At 61.6% G+C, this 26568-nt stretch overlaps 1 protein-coding gene across 1 annotated transcript; it reads left to right on the top strand.

Moving 5' to 3' along the window:
* The first annotated feature begins 1242 nt into the window (after window positions 1–1242).
* On the top strand, window positions 1243–26568 carry FOXO6 (forkhead box O6). Its single transcript, XM_057397891.1, has 2 exons — window positions 1243–1725; window positions 24494–26568. Exons 1-2 carry the CDS (start codon window positions 1285–1287, stop codon window positions 25904–25906), a joined length of 1854 nt encoding a protein of 617 aa, XP_057253874.1. The 5' UTR covers window positions 1243–1284; the 3' UTR covers window positions 25907–26568.

Genomic DNA, 26568 nt, shown 5'->3' with positions numbered 1-26568 from the left:
AAGGGCTGAGGGGCGTGGCATGAGGCTGGGGGCGTGGCCCGTAGTAAAGGGGCGTGTTCGGTGTGACGTCACCAGCGGGGAGGGTTTCTCCCGGGGCGCACGTGGGGCCACGGTCGGGGACCGGGACCGGAGGGGCGGGAAGGGGGCGGGAAGGGGGGGGGAACGGGAACAGGAGCGGGACCGGAGGGTTGGGGGGGGCGGTGCGTCCGGTCGGCTCCGCTCTCTCCGTCCCGCCCCGCCGGGGCACTCCCCTCCGCCGCTCTCCCCCCGCCCCTCCGGGCCCTCCCCCCCGGTGTCACGGCGGCGCCCGCATTCGGGGCCGGGCACGGCGGAGGAAGGGAGGGAAGGAGACGGGAGCGGGCGAAGGAGCGACCGAGCGGCGGCCGCCCCAGCATGTGGCCCGCCCGCGCCGTGGCGGCAGCGCGGCGGCGACGGCGGCGGCGGGCAGGTGCGCGGCCGCTGAAGCGGAGCGGGGGGGCGTAGGGGCGGGGAGCCGCCGCCGCCGCCGCCGCCGCCCTCGCCCGGCGCTGTCAGGTGCGTGCCGCCCGCCAGCATGGCTCCGCCGCGCCGCCGGACTTAGCGCCGGGCCGCCCGCCCCTCCGCCTCTCCCCGCCTAGGTGCCCCCCCCAGCGCCGCCCGGCCCCCGGAGGTCGCCGGTTCCCCGCCGAGGATGCCGCCAGCCGCCGGTCGCACCGGTGCATCTGTTGCTGCTTGACCGAGCCGACAGCCCCGCTGCAGCGTCCGCCGATGGATGCGGCAGCCCCCGCGCCCTGCCCGCCCGCCGCCGCCGCCGCCGCTGTGCCGGGAACGACTCCGCAGCTCCGCGGCCGGTAAAAAAAAAAACCAAACCAACCATACAAACAAACGAGAGAAAAGACCCAAAACCGACCCAAACCCAGCCCGCTCCCCCCGCCTCGCCTGGCGCTGCTGGAGAGACCGATGGACATGCGGCACCCGCCCCGGCCCGCCGCTCCCGTTAACCTCCCGGTCCCCGGCGCGGAGCCGGGCAGAGCCACCGCGTAGGGCGAAAGCGGCCGGACCCGGGGCTGCGGCCCCGCCGGGACCCGGCGCTGAGCGGCCCCTCCTCCCTCCTCCGCTCCACCCGAGCTCGGAGCCTTCTTCGCACTCTTCTCCCTCCCGTGTTTTGGGGGGTTTTTGGTTGTTTCTTCTCTTTTTTTTCTTTAATTTTTTTTTTTGGGTGGAAACCGACCGTAACTCGGGGAGGGGGCTGCCGGGGGGGGGGGGGGGGGGGGGGGGGGGGGCGGGAGCGGCGGGGAGGGGACCATGGAAGAGAAGCTCCAGGCGCATCAGGTGGAGATCGACCCGGATTTCGAGCCGCAGAGCCGGCCCCGGTCCTGCACTTGGCCTCTCCCGCACCCCGACTTCGCGGCGGAGGAGGACGATGGGGCCGCGGCCCCGGGGGGACCCCCGGCGCGGGGGGCCGGTGGCGCGGAGGGGACCGAGAACGCGGCGGCCCCGGCGGAGCGCAGAGCCGCCGCCGCTCCCCCCCTGCCGCCTCCCGGCGCGGACGTGGGGCAGCTCCGCAAGGCCAAGACCTCCCGGAGGAACGCCTGGGGCAACCTCTCCTACGCCGACCTCATCACCAAAGCCATCGAGAGCTCGCCCGAGAAGCGCCTCACGCTCTCGCAGATCTACGACTGGATGGTGCGATACGTCCCCTACTTTAAGGATAAAGGAGACAGCAACAGCTCCGCCGGATGGAAGGTACCTGACCCCTCTCACCCCATCCCCGGCACAACTTTCCTCCCGCCTTCCCAACGCGTGGATGCTTCCCCCTGCGCAACCGGAGCTTTGCCCCTGGCTGTGTGTGTGTGTGTTTGGGGGATCCCCACTTGGATGAGGGCTTGGTTAAGTTCCCGGGGGAAGCCGGCGCCTCGTGGTGTTGTGTGTTGGAACCGGGGTGAGCTGGTGCCCGCTTCCCCCGCCGGCCTGGGGCCGAGCTGAGCCCCGGGAGCGCGGGACGGCACCGGGCGGGTGGTCGCGGTGTGCGGGCACCGGGAGACGGCGAGTGACGGTCCCAGCAGCATCACGGCCGTGCCCGCGGTGACCCGAGCCGTGCCGGGTGCCTGCCCTCCGGTGTCGCGTCCAAACACGTGTCTCCGGGCTGGCTTCCCCCAGTGTGTGTCGTCCCGAACCCCCCCGGTCTCATCCCCACCATCCCGGCGGGCACGCAGGCATCACGCGGTCCCCCGCTGGCTTCATGCTGGCATTCCCGGCTCTGTTCCCGGTTGGCACCGCACCGTGGGCTTGTTGGAAATCCCTACTGCGGGCAGTGATTCCCCCCTTCTCACTCGGGGATGCATCGCGCTGACTGTCCTAGCACTGAGGGTGCTGGGTGCTAGGGGGTCACGCTGGCTCCTGCCCCTCTAGCTAACGCTCGCCCGGGAAGGGGGAAGAGATCCCTGTGTCCAGATGGTGTCAGTAAAAAGGAGCCGGTTTCTCTTAAGCCCTCCCCTAAGCCCTGTCACCTCCAGTGTGATTAGTGTGTAACGAGGCTTTGGAGGCTCTGGTACCAACCCCGGCCCTGGCACGACGTGTCCCGGCCGTGGGGGGCCTTCTCGCTTGCAGACGGGGCTATTTCGGGGCAGGGAGCCTGGATTCTGTCCATGGCACCGGTGGCCGGGCCATGGGAGCTGGTCTTGCACGGAGGCTGGGCATCCTCTCTGCTCTGCCCCGCTCCTGATGGGGGGGCAGCAGCAGCTGGTGGAGAGTCCAGTGTGGAGAGTCACTGGGGCAGGGTTTGGGGGCTGTGGCGGTGGCAGGGGGTGGTTGTGGTGTGTGTGGGGCTTTCAGCCTTCCGTCTGGAGCGAGAGCTGTGTGGCCCCGGGCATGTGCTGGGGGTGAAGGGGCTCCCCAAGGCTCTGGACCATGGGGGACGTGTGCTGATGGGATCTGGGGATGTGTTTTGTCAGGGCTGGGATGAGGAGCAAAGGGATTCCCAGGCAGCCCCGTGTGTGTTGCTGGAGGCTTCGTGGTGTGTGGTGTGCAAAGGGGAGAGGGTCAGGGTCTGGCTGATGCTGGCACGAAGGGACATTTGCAGCAGCCGTGCAGGTGGGTGCATGGGTGCATTTTCATGGCTGCACCCTGGGATGGGACGCTCTCCACCTTCCTGGCCCATCTCCCAGTTGGAGAGGTGCTGGCATTCGACTCAAACCTCCCATCCCAACCCAGTGCCGCCCTGGTGGGGTCAAGGGCTGCCCAGTGAAACACCAGGACGGTGCCCTCATGCTGCTGGTGCCCGATGCCACACTGGCAGGGCAAGAAGCAGCATCCGGGGGCCCCCTTTGCTTGGTGCCTTCATCAGACCCCACCGTGCCAGGGGTTAAACACCTTCCCCACAGCCCCGTGTCCCTTCTGGCTGTCCCCCCGAGTGCCTCGAGTGTGGCTGGCAGCTGAGGGAGCACCGAGGTGATGGGCATCGATGCTGTGGCAAGGAACTGCTGATGGAAGAGCCCCTGGAGATGCTGGGTCCCTCCTGCCCCGGCCTGGGGGAAGCCCAATGGGTTTGAAGTGTTTCATTCCCCAGTGCAGCAGTGTCGCAGCGTGGTCCTGGGTTACGGGCTGCTGCTTCACAGCCTCCCTGTGCTGGGAGTGTGAGTGGTGGAGAGCTGGGAGCCCCGCTGCGGACACGGCATCCTATGGGGCATCCCATGGCTGTGTGGTGACTTCTCCAAACTCTGCTCTGCTCTGCGCTAGGATCTGTTGCCGGGACCCCTTCCTGCCTCCAGCCAGCCATGGGAATACTGTGTCTGGCCGTGGTGTGTGATGTTCCATCGGGATACATTCCCCAAGCTGGGAATAGTTATCCCAGAGGGGCGAGATACTGCACAGGGTGGGTGCATTCTGGGGTCTCCTTCCCACCAACCTGCGTGTTGCGTGGCATGGTTTGATGGGGAGACAAACTGAGGTGCAAGCTCTAAACCCCTTGGCCGTGCTCAGCATCAGGACCAGGTCTAATGGGGTGTGAAGGTGGCACCCCCCCCGTCGGGCTCGTGCTCCAGGCGCTGCTGCAGCGGGCACCCATTGACTGACAGTTCTGCTTAATTAGGGAGTTGTTGTTTTATCAATTCCAAAGCGCTTGAAGTTTTCTGCTCCAGCTCACGCTTCCCACTTGTTAATGGGAAACCAACACCCTCCGTCAGAAAGGCAGCGGCGCTGAGGCGTTCTAAAGGTTTCTGCTTGCTCCGGTTTGACATCCAAAATACAACAATCAGGCACTCAGCTGGTGGATGCCTGTCTGCTGCGGCTCTGACAGCGCTGAAATCCTTAATTCCCAGCCCTCCCCTACTCCTCCTCCTCTTTACGTTGCTGGGTTGGCTGCTCCTGGGGTGGGGGGCCCATGGAGCTAGGAGCAGAGACACACACCCCCCCCACCTAAAGTGCCACCATCCCCTTGCAGGGCAGGATGGAGATGAATTAAGGAGGGAGGAAAAGGGGTGGGAAGGGTGTTGGGGTGGGGGCATCTCGTTGGCCATAGGTTTGGGGGTTCCAGGGGCTTCACTTCCCCATGGGGTGTGGGGAACCCTGAGCTCCGGCCAGGGTAGCAGGACCATGGCCCTGTCCATGTAGGCACACAAGAAGCTTCCTTTGGGGAAGCTGCTGCAGGCCCTGCGTGCTCCATCACTGGTGTCCCCCTGAGCCGAGCCCCTGCCCTGCTTGGATGGGGGCTTCTGCATCCAACTGGGATGCTGCCCATGCGGCTGGAGAGGCTCCAACCAGCACTGGGGCTGATGGGGATGACTGCCCCCTTGCAGAGGGCAGTGGGTGGTGCTGCAGGGGGGTGTTGGGGTGACACAGCTCCGGGGGTGTCCTGGCTTTGGGGTGCACAACCAGCTTGCTGCCATCAGCATGAGGGTGCTGCATGGCCCCGGAGGGGGGGCACGGCCGGGGTCAGGGCTCTCCCGTTGGGGGGGTTTGGGCTCTGCTCACGTATTCCCATCCTCTCCATATATGGAGAATTTTCCAGCAGCACGGAGAAGCCCGTGGGGAGCTGCCGAGGGGCCGGGAGAGCCCGGGAGCTCCTGGATGTGCTGGGGCTGAGCAGGGCTGGAGGAGCCCTCGAGGGGACTCCCCTGCTCCATCCCTGGATAAGCCTCCCCAGCTCCCATCCCCGCACATGCAGTGCCCCTGGGAACCCCTCCGACCCTTTCCCACAGCACCCATGGGATGCTGGGCTGGGGTCCATGACTCTTCATCATCCCAGGCCTGGAGCATGGGATTCCTCATCCATCCCCGACTTCCCACAGGGATGCAGAGCCCTCTTGCTTCCCCTGAGCTGCTGGTGGCATCACTGTGAGGAGCCCCCAGGCTCTCTCCTCCTTCCCGCCTCAGTTTTCTCCCTCTTTTTGGAGGTTTTCCCTCTTCCTTATAAATTATCCCCCCCCCCCCCCCTTCCCTTGTTCTGGAATCGCTTTTCATGCAGCGCTAACTGCTGAAGTAACACAAACCTGCTAAATGGTCCAGCTTTATGATAGCATAAAAATGATACTACAGCAGTGAGTGGGGCTTTATTAAACCCAAGGGAAAGGCTCCAAATGAACAGCTTGCTCTGCTCTCTGCTTCTCCCCCTAATCCCCCCCTTTATTTTTAATAACCACTGGAATATAAACTCCAGTTAAGGTCCTATGGACTAGAAGAGCTCTCACAGCCTGTTGTTATCTCCATCCATCCTCACTTGCGGGTCCGGGTCTTCATCCCTCCTTCCCACCTGCCCGGTGCTGGGATGGAAGATGCAGTGTCCTGGGCTGGAAATGCGTTTCTTGGTGTTTGGGTTTGTATTTTAAAAGCCTTGTAAATGTTTTGGGGCAATGCAGTGGTTTGGGCCAGGTGAGATGTGGGAGCGAGCTGGAGCTCCTTGGGATCCTCATCGGGATGCTGCATGAATGGGGGGTCCCCTGGGTTTAGGGTTAGGGTTCCTCTCGCAGAGGGAACATGCAGGAAGGGATGAATCTCCCTTCCCCACCACTGGAGTGGGGTCTGGGTGCAGTCAGACCCCCAGCCCCAGGCAGCAGCCTCCATCCCTGGGGTGCACCCCAAGCCCCATTGCTGCCATAGAACCAAGGAACGGTTTGGGTAAGCAGCCCATTGCTTCCCATGGCTCCTGCCTCCTGCTGTGTGCCGAGGTGAAAGGCACCGTGGGTTAGAGCAGGACACACGGGAGCTCCATTTGGGCACCCTTCTGGTGTGGTGCCTTGGCCGGGAGCCAGGCAGGAGAGCTGGAACCCCAGCACAAAGCTTGCTTTCACCCGCTGCAGGGATGAGGAGGAGCAGGCAGCCAGCACTGGGACAGGGCAAGCTGGCTGGTCCCTTCCCTCCCAGCAGGGATGCTCCAACATCCCAAAGCATCCTGAGCTGTCACCCGTGGGTCTGGCTGGTGTCCAGTGCGGGACAGGGTGATGGTGGAGTGTGTGTGTGGCTGGGGCCTTCAGGAAGGATCTCATCCCCATCACCCTGCCCTTTGAGCACCCAGCTGCGTGCTGTGCTGTGCTCCATGGCAGCAGGGAGGCTCCTGGGCTTTGCTGTCTGCTGCGGTTGGTGGCTCTTTGTACCCAGGGATGTGGCAGTGATGAGGGTGCTGAGGCACAGGGTGCCCAGAGAAGCTGTGGCTGCCCCATCCCTGGCAGTGCTCAAGGCCAGGTTGGACACAGGGGCTTGGAGCAAGCTGCTCTATGGAAGGTGTCCCTGCCCGTGGCAGGGGTTGGAGCTGGAGGAGCTTCAAGGTCCCTTCAACCCAAACCGCTCTGTGGTACAGCCACGTTTGCTGCTCCTGTGTGCCCTGTGGGGCAGCCCTTAGGGATGGGTTCCGCTGCCCGGGTACCCCAATGCAGGCAGAGCCCTGCCTGTGCTGCCCGGGGGGCTGCAGGCAGCGATGCACGGCTGAGCTTGCACGTGTTCCCGTGCATGTGTGACACACGTGTGCCGGGCTCGCCACGTGCGCTCCCATGCGTGCCCGCACATGGCAGCCGTATCCTTGGACTTATGCTGGGCTTGTCCTCTCCTGGGGCATGGGCTTGGGACAGGGAGGGCACAGAGCGGCCTTGTTGTGGGGGGCAGTGGGTGGGGGGAGCCCGAGCTGGGGCAGGAGCAGCCGCCAGTGATTGATGGGAAGGGAAAAATACCCCAAACCCCAACGAAATGAAGCGTAAAGCCAGGAAGAGCAGAAAGGCGAGGGCTGTTATGGGGCTGTTTGTTATGGGGCTGTTGCTGGGGTTCTCTGGATGGCTGTGCTGTTGTTGGGGCTGTTATGGGGCTGTTGGGGCTGTTGGCTCTTGGGGCCTTGCAGGCAGGCCCATTTATAGACCAGACACTTGCTCTGAGCTCCGGCTGGGTCACTTCAGTGCCCCCATTCCTCTCCCCAAACCCCCCCATGTGGGTACCCGTGGCCGGGCTCCCGGTGCTCCCCCATAGGCACATCCCTTGCCCGTGGGCTGTGCTGCTGCCAGCACCCTGCCCGGAGCAGCCTTTGTGTCTCCCTGGGAGCCTGGCTCCGATCCCATGGGATTGGGAGGAGGCTGCAGCCGAGGCCAGTGGTGGGGTGCGGAGGAGATGGGTGTTGTGGGGCTGTGCCTGCTCCGTTCCCACCTCAGTGCCGTGTGCCAGGGTGCCAGATCCCACTCGGAATCCAGTGGGAAAGCCTTGCAGTGCTGTGAGTGGTGGCGCTGCTCCATCACCAAGGCACTGGTGACCGTGCCACCCTGGGGACCGCTGGCATTTCCTCCATCAGCCAGGCTGGCAGGGATGTGGGATGCAGGTTCCTGCTCCTCGGGCTTGCTGGGCATCCCTGCAGTGCAGGGCTGAGCCTCAGGCTGGACCAGCCACTGAGCCTGGTGCTCCCAGTGCCACACATTGGTCCTGCTGCCACCTCAGCCCTGGCTGCTGGCAGTGGGAGAGCCCAAATGCCAGATGCAGGGATTCATCACCTCTGTTGTTATTAGTTTCCCTTAAAACACATTGCAAAGTGCCAGGAGGGATTGGGCGCTCCTTGATGAGCAGCTTTGCCACACGGAGATGGGATGCCACAGTTTGTGTGGGTGGGTAGCACAGGGCCAAGCCTGGATCCTGTTCCCCAACCCTCGTCACAAACCTTCCGAAGCCGAAGCAGAGCAGAGAGGCTCCACATGGCAGGCTGGGACCTGTAATAGCTGTCATTAATCCCCCCAGGAGCTGGAGCCACAGGAATGAAGCCTCAGGGTGCTCCTGGAGCAGCGTGTCCATCCCCTGTCCCCAGATGCCCTCTCGCCCGGGTTGGTGGCGTCAGCAGCATGCCAGATGCCGGGATCTCCCTGTGTGCCTGAGATGTCTTTTGTCCTCTGCTGTTGCATGGCCTGTCCCTTCGCTGCTCCTCCTTCCCTGCCGTGGCTCAGCATTCCCTTCCCTCTGGATGGGGATGCTTTCAGCAGGAGCACTGAGGTTTGGGGACCCAAGGGTGGCATTTCTCCACTCATCCGGGCTCATTGCTGGTCCCTGTATCCCGCATCGTCTGCCCAAGCCAGTGGGAATAACCTCAGCGGAGCATCATTGAGCCATTCACTGTAATGGGTTCAAGCAGGATGGCACAGGGCGGCCTCTCGGGGGTTATTCCTGGTCTGTGATCCCGGCCTGTGGGATGGGGGGGCTGCCCACCATCCCCTCTGTACATGGGGAGGGAAGCGGGGCCCAGTGGGTACCATCAGCTCCATCCTGGTGTGTGGATGCTGGCAGGAGCGGGTACCGCATCAGAGTGCACTGCGGTTCCGAGCATCCCTGGAGCCTGCCCAGGATCTCGGATGTGTTTGGTAGCGTGGGATTGGGAATGCCAAGTGGAACATCTAAGGCTGGCAGAGATTCAGAGACCATGCCTGGGACCTCCTTTAGCAGTGGATCCCCAGGCTCCTTCCCCCAGTGAGTGCAGGGCACTGGGATCCATCCCACCCTGCACTGGGAGCTGAGTTTAAGGAGGATGATGAAGGGCCAGTCCCTGCTTCCTCAGCACCATGCTGATGGGTTCAGGCATCATCCTGCCCTCAGCTCCTGCCCTAGGTGGAGCAGAGGATGCGTGGGGTGATGCAGGGATGGAATTAACAGGCTTCAGGAGCGACAGCACCATAAATTTGGCCTTTTTTTGCTTCTTGAGGCTGTCAGAGCCGAGCCTGTCCCAGGGATGTAAGACAGCGTTTTATTGCTGCCTGCCTGATGGTTGTTCCCTTCTCCTCAGTGGCTGTGATTTATCTCTGCACTTTGCGCTGATTGGATTAGAAGTTTAAATGCTAAGGGTGCATAACAATATATTTTTCTTATTAATATTAAAAAATCATTATTGGATTTTTTATAGTTCTGTTTTGAATTGAATCCCCTTGCTTGATTTATTCCCTCTCCCAGAGTAGAATTTAATGCTAATAGGAACAATCATTGCTTTGTTTTGAATCTTTGACTGTTTGGAAAACTTTCTCTGCAAAGGGAAATTACAGCATTATTAAGAGTCCATTAAAGGAGGGTTTGCCCATTCGTGGCTATTACCTGCGAGCTGGAGGGGGAACAAGAAAGCAAAGACAAAGAGGCTCTTTTGCAGGGCCTTGTGCTCACAGCCTTCCCCAGGTGGAACACAGTTGCTGTGCCAATGATCATCACCTCTCTTCATAGAATCCCAGCCTGGTTTGGGTTGGAAGCGACCTTAAAGCTCATCCAGTCCCAGTCCATGGGCAGGGACCGTGCCAGGTTTTGGGGTGCTTCAGATGCTGAGGGGATGTGACCTCACTATGCCATGGGGTCCCCAGCCTTGGGGATGGGGTAAGGAGGTGCTGCCTCAGGCCCCTATGGAGCTGTGGATGAGCCTTTCCTTGCGTGCCACGTTGTGCCGTGCCATGCCAATGCCTGCTCAGAAATGATCCATCCACCTCCCCACTGCTGCCGGCACAGCACCACAGGACACATTTATTATTATCATTATTATATTTTATATATGATATAATTTGGAATATTAGAATATATTATTAATGTATTTATAATAGTAACTTTATTATACATATTCTATATAATTATATATTTTAGATATTATTATTATTATATATTTGATATATTATTATTAGGGGTGCCCCCCACCCCACCAGGCACGTTTGGTACCCGCAGAGCATCCCTGCTTCCCTGTGTCCTTATGCGTCCTCCCATGTGCTGGGACCTTGGAGCCGAGGTTTCCTGCACCCCATTCCTGGCCCAGCAGCACTGGGATCCTGGCGGGAGGATCCGCTCGCCCTCCCTGTGTATTTTTTGGCTGACCCCCTCTTATTTTGGCTCTATTCTGGAGCCAAGGAGCGGCTGCATCAGCACTGGGCTTTATGGCAGCAGCAGCTCTGTGCTGGGCTCATGTTGGTGCCTGTGGGCTGGGAGGTGGGGACATGGCAGGGGGGACGTGGGGGTACCCTCAGGATGTGCAGTGGGGTCCTTTGTGCCATCCCCAGGAGGCAGGGGTGCATCTCTGTGTGTGGGGGGGACTCGAGGGAGTGACCCCACAACTGGGGTTTATGGGGAGATTTGGGGTGCAGTGCTGCAAGATTTGGGGTATGGGGCTATGCAATGTAGGGTGCTGGGCTGGGAAGTGTGGGGTGCTGCAGCCCCCACGGGGCAGCAAGAGGAGACATGGGGTGGGCAGTGCTTGCAGTGGGGCCAAGCCTAGCACCCCAGAGCTCCCAGTTTATCCAGCTCTGGGGGTCCAGGGCAGGACTTCACGGCCACCCAGCCAAGCTGGCTCAGGATGCTCAGGGTCCCCTCCATCCTCTCTGGGGCAGCCCCATGGTGGCACAGCCCCAGTGAGATGGGGCTGGGCATGGCCTTGGTCCCTCTCTCTGCTCCTGGCACAAATCCTGCTCCTGCCTGCAGGGAGTGAGCAGAACCAGGGGCTCCTGTACTTATCACCACACTGAATAATTCATCCCAGCAGAGGCTCCAGGAGAGCCCCTCCCTGCCCTGGCTCCCAGCTCGCCCAGAGAGCACCAGCTGGCTTTGGGGGGCCATAAGTGGGGCCAGGCTGGCCGGGGTGCAGGGTGGGATGGGGGGGATGCAGGGATGGGGGGATGCAGGGATGGAGAGATGTGGGGATAGAGGGATGTAGGGATAGGGGGATGTGGGGATGGAGAGCTGTAGGGATGGGGGGGATGCAGGGATGGAGAGATGGAGAGATGTGGGGATGGGGGTATGCAGGGATGGCGGGATGCAGGGATAGGGGGATGTGGGGATGGAGAGCTGTAGGGATGAAGGGATGGAGGGATGCAGGGATAGAGGGATGTGGGGATGGAAAGATGTGGGGATGGAGGGATGGGGGTATCTGTCACCTGCGACCTGCAGCCTGGGGATGGCAATGGGTGTGCATGTTGATGTGTGTGACCCAGGGAGCAGCAGCATCCCCCCCATACTGCGTGCCTCAGTTTCCCCTTGTCGTGGTTCCATGGATAAGCAGGACTGTCAATGGGGCGTTTTAACCCCCCATCTTTTCGGGGGGGGAGGGGAGATGTCTGTGCACAACCACCCAGCTCCCCGATCCCTGCAGGGCTGGGTTTGCCCCGCAGCCCATCCGTGCGGGATCCAGGCTGGGAGCAGCCAGGGGTTAAACGCAATAAAGCCGGTGTGAAACTTCCTGGCTGGGGAGCTGCAGGCACAAAGTGCATTTGTAGCCGCAAGTGGCCGCCTTGAAGAGGATCCAGATTTGTCTGGGAGCCGTCTGCTGCTAAAACCCTTTGATCCACTTACTTCTCCCCCGGGAGCTCCCCGCAGCTCTGGTGCTAATGCCCCCGCGGCGACAGGGGCTGAGCTGCCAGACGGATGCAGGGAAGACCCCGCTCCCGCTGCCAGGGGGGGAAAGATGGTGCCAGGAAAGAGGGGGGCGTAAGAAAAAGGGGCTGGGGAGACAGGAGCAGTGCCAGCAGGCGGCGTCTGTGGGGTGCTGGGGGTGGGAGCGGGTTTAGGGTGGTCCCTGGCGGTGGAGAGGGATTGGGGGGGGATGAAGGGAAGGAGGCAGGGGGGATGTAAAGATGGAGGGATGGGGGATGGAGAAATGGGGGGGATGAAGGGATGGAGGATGGAGAAATGGGGGGATGAAAGGATGGAGGATGGAGAAATGGGGGGATGAAAGGATGGAGGATGGAGAAATGGGGGGATGAAAGGATGGAGGATGGAGAAATGGGGGGGATGTAAAGATGGAGGGATGGGGGATGGAGAAATGGGGGGGATGGAGGATGGAGAAATGGAGGGATGAAAGGATGGAGGATGGAGAAATGGGGGGGGGGATGTAAAGATGGAGGGATGGGGGATGGAGAAATGGGGGGGATGGAGGGGTTGAGGAAGGATCACTGGGTGTTTGCCATGATGCCAGGGGATGGTGGTGCTGTCGTGGGGAGGGACTTAGGGGTCCCATCCCCGTGGCTGCCCCATGTGCACAGCTCAGTGTGTGCTGTACCACTCAACAGCCAGACCCGGGGGTGATTCTGGGGGTGATGAGGGTCCAGAGCAGCTCTGCACCTCAGTGTGTCCCTTCTACCTCCCTGCCATTCCCGGGGGCAGGATGCAGCACATGGCTGTGAGGATGCTCTTGGGGACACAGCTCATCCTCACCCTGCACTGCCCCACAGCCTGGGTTGTGGGGCAGGACCGGCCTCATGCTCAGCTGTGCCCAAGCATTTGGGGTTTATCCCAATGTATTTGTACCCGTTCCCAGTGTGTGTGGCATTGGCATCCCTGTGCCAAGCCAGCGGGCATGGGGTTGGCTCTTTGGGTCAATGAAGGTTTGGGGTGTGGGGAGCTGGCTTGTGAGTCCATTGGGCAATGTTTGCTGGTGAGGAGGGGTTTTCCACAGTGGAAAAGCAGATTTGGGTCAGCCAGCCCAGATAGAAGGGGAAGGCTGGGGATGGGCAGCGCTGGGCAGGCAGGAGCTGGCTCCCTGGGCTGGAAGGACATAGGGGCAGTTGTGGTTTGTAAGGGAATGTTTAAAGAGGAGAAGCTGAAACAAGCGGCTGTGTTGGACTCGAATACCTGTTTTCCAGGGGGTGTGAGGATGCTGTGGCTGCCCCATCCCTGGCAGTGTTCAAGGCCAGGTTGGATGGGGCTTGGAGCAACTTGCTCTAGTGGAAGGTGTCCCTGCCTGTTGGAACTGGATGAGCTTTAAGGTCCCTTCCAACCCAAACCATTATGGGATTCTAAGATGGGTTGCAGCCCTGCGGCTGTGGGTGTCCCAGTTGGCAGCAGTGGCAGTGAGACAGCATCAGCGTGGGGAGCAGGGGGTCTTTGTGGTGCTGAGCCCTGCGAGGGGGTGACATCCACATGGGCTGTACCCAGAGTGACTTTTTAATGGATCTGCACTGCGTGTCCATGGAGCAGGATGAGGCCATGGGCAGGGGAAGGGGCGCAACATCCATCTCCCTCCTCGGGGCTGACAGAGGTGCTCTGGAGGGCACCAGCTCCCGGATGCTGCTGGAGGCATGTGCGGTTTTGGAGCTGCTGGGCTGCCCTATGGGGACATCACTGCCCCTCCTGCTGCCCTACTGGCGATGCAAAAAGCCATCGGGATGGTGGCAGAGCCACGGCAGAAGCCAGGGGGTGATCAGGGGCGAGGGATGGTCCGGATGGCTCCCGGAGGGTCCGAAGGGGTGGGCTGGAGGTGTGCGGGGAAGCGAGGAGGGGAAAGGAGGGCGGGGGGGGGGAACGAACAAAAGCTGCATTGAGCGGCAGCGCCCGGCCGCCAGCGGAGCAGGAGCGGGGCCAGGAAAAACAGGGCCTGGAGCAGGGAGCACATCGTGTCCCTGGCTGCGGCCGCGGGGCCGCGGTACATTCTGCAGCGCAGGAAGCTGGCGCGGGGCTGCATCAGCGCAGGGGACCCCGATGGGGGGCAAGGGGGGGGGGTCCCCGCAGTGCTGTGCTACCCTGGATGCATCAACTGCATGGGGTGATGGGGATGTGCTGAGCCCGGCCGGACCCGCTCGCTATGGGGAGGGTTTGGAGGCTGTGGGTCAGTGCTGGAGGAGATGGGGAATGGGACCGGCTGCAGACAGAGAGCGGGCGCCGTGCCCAGGAATTCGGGATGGTTTTCAGGCTGCGCTGCCCGGGCAGCAGTGTCTAATGCAATTACAGCTCCGTGTCACGGAGCAGGGGGAACGGGGGGGGGGGTGGCTGAAGGGTTGCCAGATCCCCTGGGATACAGCCCGGATGGCAGCGGGATGGGGGGGTCCCGTCCTCCCCCACATCAGCCCTGGCACACTGGGCATGCGGTGACACCCAAGGGGGCACCCACGGCACAGGGACCCCATGGAGCTGCTGGAGGTGTCCCCCCCACTCCATCAAATGAGGAGGGATTGAACCCCTCCAGGTGATGGGAGCAGCTGCCTTCCCACGGGGATCATGGAATCATTGAATCCAGCCTGGTTTGGGTTGGAGGGGACCTTAAAGCTCATCCAGTTCCAGCCCCCTGCCATGGGCAGGGACACCTTCCACTAGAGCAGGCGCCAGCAGCAGTGACCGGTTGAGCCCAGCAGGGTGGAGGTTCAGGGTCTTTGGCTCCAGAGAGACTCATAGCATTGGATGGAGCAGCCCTGAGGAGCACTTGGGGTGTTGGTCAATGAGAAGCTCCCCATGACCCGGCTTCAGTGTGAGCTTGAGCCCAGAACCCCCCCGTGTGCTGGGCTGCACCCCCATAGAGTGAGCAGCAGCTCAGGGAGGGGATCCTGCCCCTCTGCTGAGCTCTGGGGAGATTCCCCCCTGCAGCCCTGATCCAGCTCTGGGGCAATGGTACAAGAGGGATGTGGAGCTGTTGGAGCGAGGCCAGAGGAGGCCATGGAGATGCTGCAAGGGCTGGAGCAGCTCTGCTCTGGAGCCAGGCTGAGAGAGCTGGGCTGGGTCAGCCTGGAGAAGAGAAGGCTCCTGAAGGGGAGACCTGAGAGCAGCTCCAGTGCCTGAAGGGGCTGCAGGAAACCTGGAGAGGGGCTTGGGACAAGGGATGCAGGGACAGGCCAAGGGGAATGGCTTTAACCTGCCCGAGGGGAGACTGAGCTGAGCTCTTAGGCAGAAGCTCTTCCCTGTGAGGGTGCTGAGGCGCTGGCACAGGGTGCCCAGAGAAGCTGTGGCTGCCCCATCCCTGGCAGTGCTCAAGGCCAGGTTGGACACAGGGGCTTGGAGCAAGCTGCTCCAGTGGAAGGTGTCCCTGCCCGTGGCAGGGGTTGGAGCTGGAGGAGCTTAAAGGTCCCTTCCAACCCAAACCCCAGTGTTCTATGAACAACATCCCGAGGATGCTCCATGGCATCACCACCCCTCTCCCAGTCAGTCCCTCTGGCACCCATCGCTGTGGGTCAGTGGCCCATGGGGCTGTGTTGGTGCTGGGCTCGATCCAGCTCCTCCCTCCAGCGGCAGCGGGACCGGCTGCTCCGGCTGATGTAATCTTTGCCGTTAGAGGGAAAGCTGCTCTGCCGGGGGTTGTGAGCTCCCTCGGGATGGCAGGAGGGGAGTTGTTGTTCCTGTTGCTTTGCAGCATCCTTCAGGGAATCTGCTGCCTGCTGCCTGGGCTGTGGGTGGCTGCTGATCCCTGCTCAGTGCTGTCCTTGGGGGGGGGCAGAGCCCGCATCCCACATCTGCCCCCAGCAGTCCCCACTGTTCTCTGGTGTCTCATTCCCCCTGTTTCTGCTGGTTTTATACTGGTCTGGAAGCATCCCTGCCCGCCCCTTGCCAGCTTGTGTGTGTTGAAGCGCAACCCACAGCAGCGGGTTGTGGCTTTCCTGCCACCCTATGTGATCAAATAGGGCTGGGAGAGAGGGAGGACACCCTGCCCCGGGTGGTGCATCCCTGGTGGGGACAAGCAGCTGAGATTTAAAACCAGGGAAATTTGGGGCTTGGAGGGAAACCTTGGGGCATCCCTGGTGTTTCTGAGCCCTTGGAGGGAAAAGCAGAGACTCTGATTAATCCAAAGGCATCCCAGGGGTGCTGCTCCCCAGAGCGGAATCGCTGCCAGCCCCATGGTAGAGCCCTCAAGATGGGCTGGGCATCTGCAGGCAGGGGAACACAACCCTGGGCATTGCTGCGGGGAGGCAAAGGCAGCAGAGCAGCCCCAGGTCGGGTGTCAATGTCCCCAAGAGATGTCCCCTCCTCCTGCGGGCCAACCCCATTGCCCACCCCAGGGCACCCAGTGCAGGAGGAGGAGGCAGAGGATGCCGGGTGCAGCCCCGCTCCATCACCCCAGGTTACCTGCAGGATGTCGCCCGTCGTTGCCCTGGCAACAGCGATGGCATCCCGAACACCTCGGGCAGAGTTTCCCTGCATCCCTGCGATGTCATCACCGTTTCCCGGGTAACCCAGCATCCGGCTCCGGCAGGCAGGTAGAGGAGGACCTCAGCTTCCCACTGCCTCCTGCTGCGCCCGCCTGCCCGCTACCAGGAATCAGAGCACCGGGTGGTGGCCTTGGGTGGCTGTGGACAAGCCTGGGGACAGGCTTGGGGTTGCTCTTTATGGGCCCAGGGATTGGAAGAGATGAGGCAAACAGCCCAGCAGCTCTGGTTGGAGCAGGCAGCCCTGCCTGCCACGTACTGCCCAGTCCATCCTGAAGGTGCCTCCTGGGTCTGGCTGGTGTTGAGGACCCCAGGGAATGGGTGCTTTGGGGGCAGGAGGAGAGGCAGAGCTTGGGGACACGCACCCACCTTGTGTCCCACCCCATCCCGCACAAAGGGCTTGTGGGGAGTTGATGTTCCCAAGGGGACAATAGCCAAAGGAGGTTGGGAAGTGTCCAGGACAACTGGTAATTCGCTTTCCTGGTCACCCTTGAGCAATGGGTCTTGGAGGAGGTGCTCACCTCTGGCCCCAGCCCAGGCATCAGGATGAGGGGCGATTTGGGTGCAGCTCTGTGGCTGTGCTCACCTCCAGGGTGGCATCACATCAATGCAACTCTATGGGGTGACGCCAGCAGTGTCACCAGTACTGCCCGTGCCTTGCTCCGCTGCAGGAGCAGGAGTGTGTGACAGGAGAGGTGGGTGACAGGGCTGTGTGACTGAGCTGGCTCTGGCTGAGGTCTCCAGCCCTGGGGTGATGTGATGGATTCTCTTTCACCCTTCCCTTTGGGGAAACGGAGCTGTTCCATCTCCCCTCCCAGAGCACATTTGCTTTTGGTTCCTGTCCAGCATCAAGTGGGAGACCCCAGGATCTCACTGGCTGCAGTGGGTGCTACATGGGGGACGTCAGGGATGGAGCCCCCATCCCTCTTCCCCTCCAGCACCCTCTCCTGCTCTCACCAGGCAGAGCTGGCTCCAGGAGCCATGGCTGTGGAGCCCATCATCCCCTCTGCCACTGGCTCCTCCATGCCTCAGTTTCCCAGTTTCTCAGTGGGAGCAGCATCCCTCCTACCCTGTGGTGACCTTGCTGTGGCTGTGGCTATGAGCTGCGGGGGCTCTGCAATGTGATGCAGTGATGAGATGTCACATAGGATGCTCGGGGCAAGAGGGCTCTGGTTGTGTTCCCCCCCCAGTGTCTCGCTGTGTCTCCCAGCAGGGTCTGTGTGTGGCTGGGGACTGAGTGATACTGGTGTGGAGCAGCTCTGAGGTGCTCAGCGTGGGGACAGGCAGGGCTTGGGAGCTGAATGGGACCTGAGGAGCAGGGATGCAGCTGCTGGCGGTGTTTGGCTGCGGTGCGAACCTGGTGTGGAGGAAATTGAACCCAGGGGAGACAAAATGCTGTAATTTCATGCAGAAATGACATGGCAGCTCCGCGTGATTTACTGCAGCTGCTCTGGGGTAATTAGAGCAGCACTGGGTAAGTGGCTGATGGTGGAGAGGGTCTTTCCAAGGCACCTCCCCTGCTCCTGCCTGTTGGAGAGGGGGCTGGATGGGACCGGGGTGTTTTGTCCCCAGAAGCAGGGATGCTGGTGTCTCTCAGTGGGATACAGGCACCATGCAGAGCATCCAGAGGTATCCAGCAGTGAGTGCTGCCTGGAGCTCCCATAGGGTGCTGTGAAGGGGTTCACTGACTCCATGCTCACCCCATGCCCGGCACTCCCCTGCTGCTGCCAGCCCCAAAGCATTGCCATGGAGCCAGGGATGAGCAGTGGGGTCTGGCACGGGTCCCCTGTGCCCGGCAGCGCGGTGAGGTCCCTCCTGACGTGTGCCCAGGGCACAGCACCTCCAGCCGTGGGGTGAGCGGGCAGCAGCGCCAGGGCCAGAAGCTCTGAGATGATTTCTCCTTTCAGTTCCTAAAAGAGGCCTATGAGAAGGATGGGGAGAGGCTTCTTAGCAGGGGCTGTTGAAGAGGATGAGCAGTGATGGGTTTAAACTAAAAGAGGGAGATTCAGGCTGGATGTGAGGAAGAAATTCTCTACAAGGAGGGTGGTGAAGCGCTGGCTGTGGTGTTCACAGAATCCCAGACCCAGGGGATGGGTGCTCTGGGTGCTCCTTGGGCTCTCAGCAAGGTGCCCAGGGATGGGGACAAAACAGGACCTGCCAGGGCAGGGAGGATGCTCCTGGGTTTGGAAAGGGCTAAAATAAACAGGCTGCCATGGCAACCGCAGCACTCCCAATGCAGAACTTGGCTGGAACCAGCTGTTTGGCAGCATCAGGACCAGGGCCGGGATAGGGATGCTTGCCTGCGGCTGTTGCCACTGCTTTGGGGCACTGTGTCACGGTGGGTGCCAAGCCATGGGGTGAGACCCCTGCATGTCAAGGCTGGGTGTAAGGAGCCTCCTGATGGGGCTGAGCTGCCCTCTATTAGCTGCATTCTGTGTCGGGGTCTTATCCATGTCTTGGCACCCACCGTGATGTGGGGCTCTGTGTGCTGAGAGCTCTGGGGCTGCAGAGCGGGGATGTCCCATTGGCATCCCTTGGGCAAGGGCTGGGCATAGGGGGTCTGCCTGGGGGGGCTGTGAGGAGCAGAGTGTGGCTTGATTTGTATCGGTCCCATCTCTGGTGGGTTTGGGAATCGCTTCCAGAGCTCACGCTCGGGAGGGGAGAGGCACCAAACTCAGCTGCCAAGCCCACAGCGATCAGACCCACTGCGAGCCATGAGCTGGATGGCAGAGGTGGGTCAGGGCCAGCACAGAGCCAGGCAGGGGATAGGTTTCACCCTGGGAACCCATCCAGCAGTCACAGCACCCCTGTTTGTCCTGAAACCAGCCCAAAAACCCAGGCAGCCACAGCCAGGCTCCTTCTGGATTGGGACAAGTGAGTCTGGCAGTGGGTTGGGGTCACAGTGGCTGTTCCCATCTGGACCTTCTCCTTCAAGAGTGATTGGGCTTGGCCGCACCATGACTCAGCCCCAGGGATCAGCAGAGGTTCCCAGTGGGCAAGCACCATCCCCAGGCTCACACATCCAGACCCCACACTGCGGGTTCGCAGCTCCACTCCTGCACCGCAGAGCATGGAGCTTGCCTGGCCCCATCCTTTGCCCCATAGCATCGCGGATCTGTGGGGCAGGGCAAGGCTGTGCATGGGGTCCCCCATTAGCCCCATTGGACGCCGAGGGGGGGGGGATTACCGGTTCCTAACGAGGTGCGCACGGGCGCTGCTGGGAGATGCGCCGGGCTCCGCGGTGTCGGCTGCGGGCTGGACCCGGCCCGATGCGCCGCTAATGGGCGTCTGGGTCAATTATCGGCCCGTCGGAGCGGCTCAGCTCCCGCCGTGCGCTGACCCGAACGCACCGAGCGGAGCCCCCAGCCCCGCCGTACCCGGGAGGGATGCGCTTGGAAGGGGGGGGCAAAGCCCCGGCTGCCCCAGCGGGAGGTGCCAGACAGGGCCCCGGGGGGGCAGCGAGACAGCGCTGGGGCTGATGGGGGCTGCATGGGGCTGGCGGTGGGGGCTGTGGGGCAGTGTCTGTGGGGCTGTGTCTGCTGGTCCCTGCACATAATGAGCCCGTTACCTGGTGGAGATTCAGGCGCTGGTACCAGGAGGCAGCAGCGACAGGGCCACTAACGAGGCTCCGGCGGCATCGGGCGGCTCCGGGGTTAATTGGTGCTGATTTACTGCGCGCACGTAAGAATTGCAGCGATGGAGGAAACGTTCCCGGGGGCAGAGGCTGCAAGAGCCTCGGTGGTGCCTCATCCTGAGGGGTGCTGTGCAGGGGAGGACGGTCACTGGGGACACCCGCCAAAGGCATCGTGTTTGATCATACAATCCCAGCCTGGGTTGGGTTGGAAGGGACCTTAAAGCTCCTCCAGCTCCAACCCCTGCCACGGGCAGGGACCCCTTCCACTGGAGCAGCTTGCTCCAAGCCCCTGTGTCCAACCTGGCCTTGAGCACTGCCAGGGATGGGGCAGCCACAGCTTCTCTGGGCACCCTGTGCCAGCGCCTCAGCACCCTCACAGGGAAGAGCTTCTGCCTAAGAGCTCATCTCAGTCTCCCCTCGGGCAGGTTCAAGCCATTCCCCTTGGCCTGTCCCTACAGGTTCTGGTCCAAAGCCCCTCTCCAGGTTTCCTGCAGCCCCTGCAGGCACTGGAGCTGCTCTAAGGTCTCCCCTTCAGGAGCCTTCTCCTTGAACTGTGCTTGTTTCCCCAACCCCATGCTCTCCTCAGGGCACACATGTCAATCCCCCCCCTTCCACTTGTGCCTTGTGGGCACCCCAACGTCAGAGGAGAGACCCCCAGGGGTTAGTAAAGTGCTCAGATCCTGCACCTTTGTGCTTGGCATCGATGCCCATCTCGGGCTCTACCAGCACCCACCCCCTGGGCACAGCCTCACCAGACAGCATCTGTCGGGCAGGAGGACACGGGAACCAGGGAGAGCTCCCAGGGAGCAGCAGCAGCATCATCAACATCATCATCCTCTGCCAGATGCAAATTGATAGTCGAGTCACTCATGCAGACAATGGGGTCCGGCTAATCCTTTTACAATGGGACTAATTGCTAATCAGACCGATTTCACACTGCCGGCTCCCCTGACAATGAGGCACCGTGGAGAAGGGCTCCTGGGGGGGTGAGGAGGCTCTGTGGGTGCCCACAGCTCCCAGCGGCCCCCCCCATCCCCATTCCAGGCCCTGCAGCAGGGCCAGCCCTGGCAGATGGGCACTGGGATGGTATTTGGGGTCTTCCAGGTTGGCAAAGCCTCCAGCAGCGGCTGGCAGGGGCTCCAGCCTCATCCTGCATTGGGGTCAACCGTGGCTTTCGTCCCTGGTGCCATCTCCAGCCCTTGTCTCCATTACCCAGCGCATCCCCTGCCCCTCTGCAGAGCCCGAAGTGGTGGATAATGTCCCTTGGCACCATCTGGATGCACAATGGGGACCGGTGCTCCTTGCCGTGTGTGGTTTGGGTACCACAGGGCTGCGGTGCTGCGTGGGGATGGAATGCTGGAGGGTCTCTCTGCTTTGGTGGGAGATGTTGGGGCAGGGCGATGAACAGGGCAGGGGTGACGTGGGGGCAGATGGGGACATGAAGGGAGACCCAGCAAAGGTGCTGGTTGCTATGAGAAGTGATGTAGGGCTTTGGGTCACAGGGCAGGGCAGCATTGGGGGCATCATGGGACTGGTACCTGCTCCCCCTGCACCCTGCCATAGTCTGCCAGACCCTTGCCAAGGCAGCTGCTGTCAGCGAGGTTGTGCCAAGCCCTGATGTCCCCTGCACATCACCCCATGCCAGGGGCTGAGCCCCACATCCTGGGCCCTGTGATCATCCACGGCTCCCTGACAGCTTGGCACTGGATAATGTGGCATGCGGGTGCTGTGGGAAGCGGATTCTGGGTGCTGTAGAATACTGAGTGCTGTAGAATGCTGGGTGCTGTAGGATACCGAGTGGTGTAGGATGCTGGGTGCTGTAGGATACCGAGTGGTGTAGGATGCTGGGTGCTGTAGGATACCGAGTGGTGTAGGATGCTGGGTGCTGTAGGATACCGAGTGGTGTAGGATGCTGGGTGCTGTAGGATACCGAGTGGTGTAGGATGCTGGGTGCTGTAGGATACCGAGTGGTGTAGGATGCTGGGTGCTGTAAGATACCGAGTGGTGTAGGATGCTGGGTGCTGTAGGATACCGAGTGGTGTAGGATGCTGGGTGCTGTAGGATACCGAGTGGTGTAGGATGCTGGGTGCTGTAGGATACCGAGTGGTGTAGGATGCTGGGTGCTGTAGGATGCTGAGTGGTGTAGGATGCTTGGTGCTGTAGGCTGCTGAGTGCTGTAGGATGCTGGGTGCTGTAGGATGCTGGGTGCTGTAGGATGCTGGGTGCTGTAGGATACTGAGTGGTGTAGGATGCTGGGTGCTGTAGGATGCTGAGTGCTGTAGGATGCTGGGTGCTGTAGGATACTGAGTGGTGTAGGATGCTGGGTGCTGTAGGATGCTGGGTGCTGTAGGCTGCTGAGTGCTGTAGGATGCTGGGTGCTGTAGGATGCTGGGTGCTGTAGGATGCTGGGTGCTGTAGGATACTGAGTGGTGTAGGATGCTTGGTGCTGTAGGATGCTGCGTGCTTGTAGGATGTTGTGTGCTGTTGGATGCTGGGTGCTGTGGGATGCAGGGTGCTGGTGGGGGTGGTGGTGTGCTGGTGAGTGAAGCAGGTCCCTGCCTGCCTGGTGTTAACAAGCTCCTGGCCCGCCCCTTTGCAGCCCATTGCCCTGTGCCTGCGCCCTGAGCCATGGCCAGTGGAGCTCCTCGGGGTGCTAATGAGGAGAGAGCCGGGCTCACTGCGCCTTGCTCTTAATTGCTGCTGTCTTTTGGCTCTTAATGAAGCTCGGCTGCACAAGAGGCAGCAGCCCACCCTGCTCCTCTCCCTCGGGCAGCCTGACCCCCTGGGGCCGGGGGTGCTGCTGGGTGCCCTGTGCTGGAGCTGCGGAGTGGGAGGAAGCACTGCAATGAATGTCATCCCCATCCAGCCATGGCATTCCCAACCCCCGGACACCATTCCCTCCCTCCGTGCTCTGCACAGCACCTTGGTCCCAGCTGTGGAGGGCTGCAGCATCGCCTGCATCCTGGGATGAGCAGGCCCGGGGAGCACGGGCAGGAAGGGATGGGGACCATCCAGTGACCAGCCATCACCCATCACCCTGTCTGTGGTGCAAGGCTGGTGGCTCTGGCTCTGCAAACATGGTGATGGCCACGGGCTCTGCTTGTGTCCCACGGCTTGGTAGTGCAGAGGGGAGTTTAGGTCGTGCTATGGCTCAAGGGAGAGGTGTTGCTGAGTCAAAGATTGCTCTCCCCACCTGAAGGTGCTGAGCATCGGCACGGGCAGCATGTGTCCATGAGCTGCTCCCTGTCCCCACCCCAGCGGCGCAGGAAGGGGTTAACGGCCAGCCCATACCTGCAGTTGCATTTTAAAGATGTGAAATTAAAGCCCGTAATTTATTCTCCCCACACACGAAGGAGCAATTAGTTCTAAACACGGCTTAATCAGTCAGCGCGAGATTGATTTCTGTAGACTTGGATTTGGTGGCTGCTGGCGAGGAGCCAGCCTGGGAGCAATCTCCAAATAAATGAAGTGCAGAGAAGTAAGCCATTGCATAATATGATAGATGAGGCTGGAGCGCGCTCGCCTCTTCATTAGTATTCCGCTGTACACTGGCAGCAGCACCAAACTTTCTCCCCAGAACCTTGGCTTCTTCCACTTCCCCATCCCTCCGCTCCTCCTGCAGCGTGGTCCCTGCTCCCTCCAGTAGTCACCAACCAGCCCCGAGCCCAGGGATGGTGCTGGGATCAGGGCTGTGCACTCAGGACTGATGTTCTTCTTTGGGTGCTGTGGCTTGTGTTTCCCTTCTAGACCCTGGGGACACTGAGGCGCAGGGAGCTGGGGTGGCATCCCATGAACTGCAGCTCAGCAGCAAGAGATGTCATAGAATCAAATCCCAGCCTGGTTTGGGTTGGAAGGGGCCTTAAAGCTCCTCCAGCTCCAACCCCTGCAACAGGCAGGGACACCTTCCACTAGAGCAGCTTGCTCCAAGCCCCTGTGTCCAACCTGGCCTTGAACACTGCCAGGGATGGGGCAGCCACAGCTTCTCTGGGCACCCTGTGCCAGCGCCTCAGCACCCTCACAGGGAAGAGCTTCTGCCTCAGAGCTCATCTCAGTCTCCCCTCGGGCAGGTTAAAGCCATTCCCCTTGGCCTGTCCCTACATCCCTTGTCCCAAGCCCCTCTCCAGGTTTCCTGCAGCCCCTTCAGGCACTGGAGCTGCTCTCAGGTCTCCCCTTCAGGAGCCTTCTCTTCTCCAGGCTGCCCCAGCCCAGCTCTCTCAGCCTGGCTCCAGAGCAGAGCTGCTCCAGCCCTCGCAGCATCCCCATGGCCTCCTCTGGACTCAAGGCATGTACTTAAGACCCCTCACTCCCTGCCATGACAGCCATGTCTCTAACAATAGGTAGATGCAGCGATGGTCCGTGACCTGTGGGCTCCTGCATGTGAAATACCGGCCGTGCTGTGGGATAGACCCACCAGATGAGCCCCCCGAGCCCCTATACCCATCCCAGGGGATGGAGCCCAGGTCCCCCATGATGCCCCATGTACCCCCCCATCCCCGTGGGCATTCCCTTCCTGCCCGTGCCGCGGCAGCCGCCGCTGACCCTGCCTCTGTCCTTGCTGTCCCTGCAGAACTCCATCCGGCACAACCTGTCCCTGCACACCCGCTTCATCCGCGTGCAGAACGAGGGCACGGGCAAGAGCTCCTGGTGGATGCTGAACCCCGAGGGCGGCAAGACCGGGAAGACGCCGCGCCGGCGGGCGGTCTCCATGGACAACAACAGCAAGTTCCTGCGCATCAAGGGCAAGGCCAGCAAGAAGAAGCAGCTGCAGGTGACGCAGGAGCGCGGGGAGGACAGTCCTTCGTCCCAGCAAGCCAAGTGGTCGGAGAGCCCCGCGTCCCACGCCAGTGACGAGTACGATGCCTGGGCGGACTTCAGGACACGGGCCAACTCCACGGCCAGCACGCTGAGCGGGCGCCTCTCGCCCATCATGTCCAACCACGAGCCGGATGAGCTGGAGGAGGATGACGGAACCCCTTCCTCCCCGCTGATGTACCCCAGCCCTTCCAGCACCATGTCTCCTTCCCTCAACACCCGCTGCTCCGTGGAGCTGCCCCGGCTGACCGACCTGACCGGCACCATCAGCCTGAACGAGAGCCTCGGGGAGAGCATGCTGGAGGACCTGCAGGACGGATACACCATCAGCCCCTCGCAGCAGCTCCCCCCGGCCGCCCTGCGGCAGCGGAGCTCCAGTTTCACCTTCAACTCCAAGTGCTCCACCATGGGTGCTGCCACCAACACCTACTGCGGGACCATCTACAGCCAACCCGCCATGAGCCTCATGCGGCGCCTGCCCATGCAGACCATCCAGGAGAACAAGCAAGCCACCTTCTCGCCCGTCAGCTCCTACAGGAACGCCTCGCTGCAGGACCTGCTCTCCTCCATCTCCTACGCGCACAAGGAGAGCATGGTCCCGGGGGACCTGCCCCTGCCGCAGGCCAGCCCCATGGTGCCGGCCCGTGGCCACAGACACAACCCGTTGCTGTGCGGGAGCGGGGAGCAGGGGTTGTCCTCGTACCCGTCCCACTCGGGCTCTCTCATGAAGAGCAATGCTTTGTACCACCCGTCACCAGCCGGTCACCACCCTGCGGTCAACACCAGTGCCTTAGCTAATCCTGTCAGCCTTATGAGCTTGCCCAGTGACACGTGCAGCATGACGGCCATGCCGCACCACGGGCATCTGCATTCCTACGCTAATAACCAAGGGGCACACATGAGCTTGCTGGATTCGCTGCAGGGCCCCTACCCGGGGGCTGTCCATCCCCCCGTGTTGGGCCAAGACAGGTTCCCAGCAGACCTGGACCTGGACATGTTCAACGGGAGCCTGGAGTGCGACGTGGAGTCCATCATCCTGAATGACTTTATGGACAGTGATGAGATGGACTTCAACTTCGACTCGGCTCTCCCGCCGCAGAACGGGCTCAATGTGCCCACGCTGCCCGGGGGCCCGCAGCCCACGAACCAGAGCTGGGTGCCCGGGTGACGCTCCCCCCAGGGTGGGGGGCTCGCCACTGAGAAGCCACGAGGGGAACCTTGAGACTAACTTCATTTGGGTTTTCTTTTCCTTTTCTCTTCTGCCTTTGTTTGTTAAGATGGGCTTAGAGCCGTCGGTCTGAGCTTGAGGTCGAACACGAAACGCAAACCCTAGGGTCAAATATTGAGCCCCCAGCCCAAAAATGTGCCCAATCTGCTGGGTCCTCCCGGGAGCATCCTCTGAGGATGCAGGGGCAGGCAGCCAGGAGAGGCAGCCGGAGTCAGCCGGGTCCACGGAGGGGGAAGCAGGAAGGGAAAACCTTTCCAGACAGTCCTAGTGCCCCGCTGGGACGGTGCCAGTTTGGTTTGTGCTTGGGCTGGGTGATGGAGCAGTGATGGCTGGTGGCATGGGAACCCCCCTTCGGAAAGGGACCCTTTGCTCTGAGCCCCCTTGGGAAACGAGTCCCCTGAGTACAAGTGTCAGGAGCAGGGACCCTGCCCCACGGCATGGGGGGGGGGCTCCTCACCCCTAGATCCCGGTGGAGATCGGAGCTCTGCCAAGCCCCATGCCCAGGCCACCTCAATGGCTCCAAGCAGTGAGGAAGGGGCTGGTGATGGAGGGCAACGTGGTCCTGCTGGAGTGATGTGCTGCTGGGCTGGGTCCCCTGTGCC

The sequence above is a fragment of the Pezoporus wallicus genome, unplaced genomic scaffold (genome assembly GCF_028554395.1).
Source record: "Pezoporus wallicus isolate ANWC-B61680 ecotype Strahan unplaced genomic scaffold, APGP_CSIRO_Pwel_v1 contig_10769, whole genome shotgun sequence".
Lineage (NCBI taxonomy): Eukaryota > Metazoa > Chordata > Aves > Psittaciformes > Psittacidae > Pezoporus > Pezoporus wallicus.
The sequence above is the reverse complement of the archived record's forward strand: the minus strand, read 5'-3'. Positions and strand labels throughout refer to the sequence as shown.

Bases quoted from the DNA above. Each gene is read 5' to 3' on its own strand.
- FOXO6 (XM_057397891.1), top strand. From the start codon at position 1,285: ATGGAAGAGAAGCTCCAGGCGCATCAGGTGGAGATCGACCCGGATTTC. The intron at 1,726-24,493 runs GTACCTGACCCC...CTGTCCCTGCAG, and splicing joins ACAGCTCCGCCGGATGGAAG to AACTCCATCCGGCACAACCT.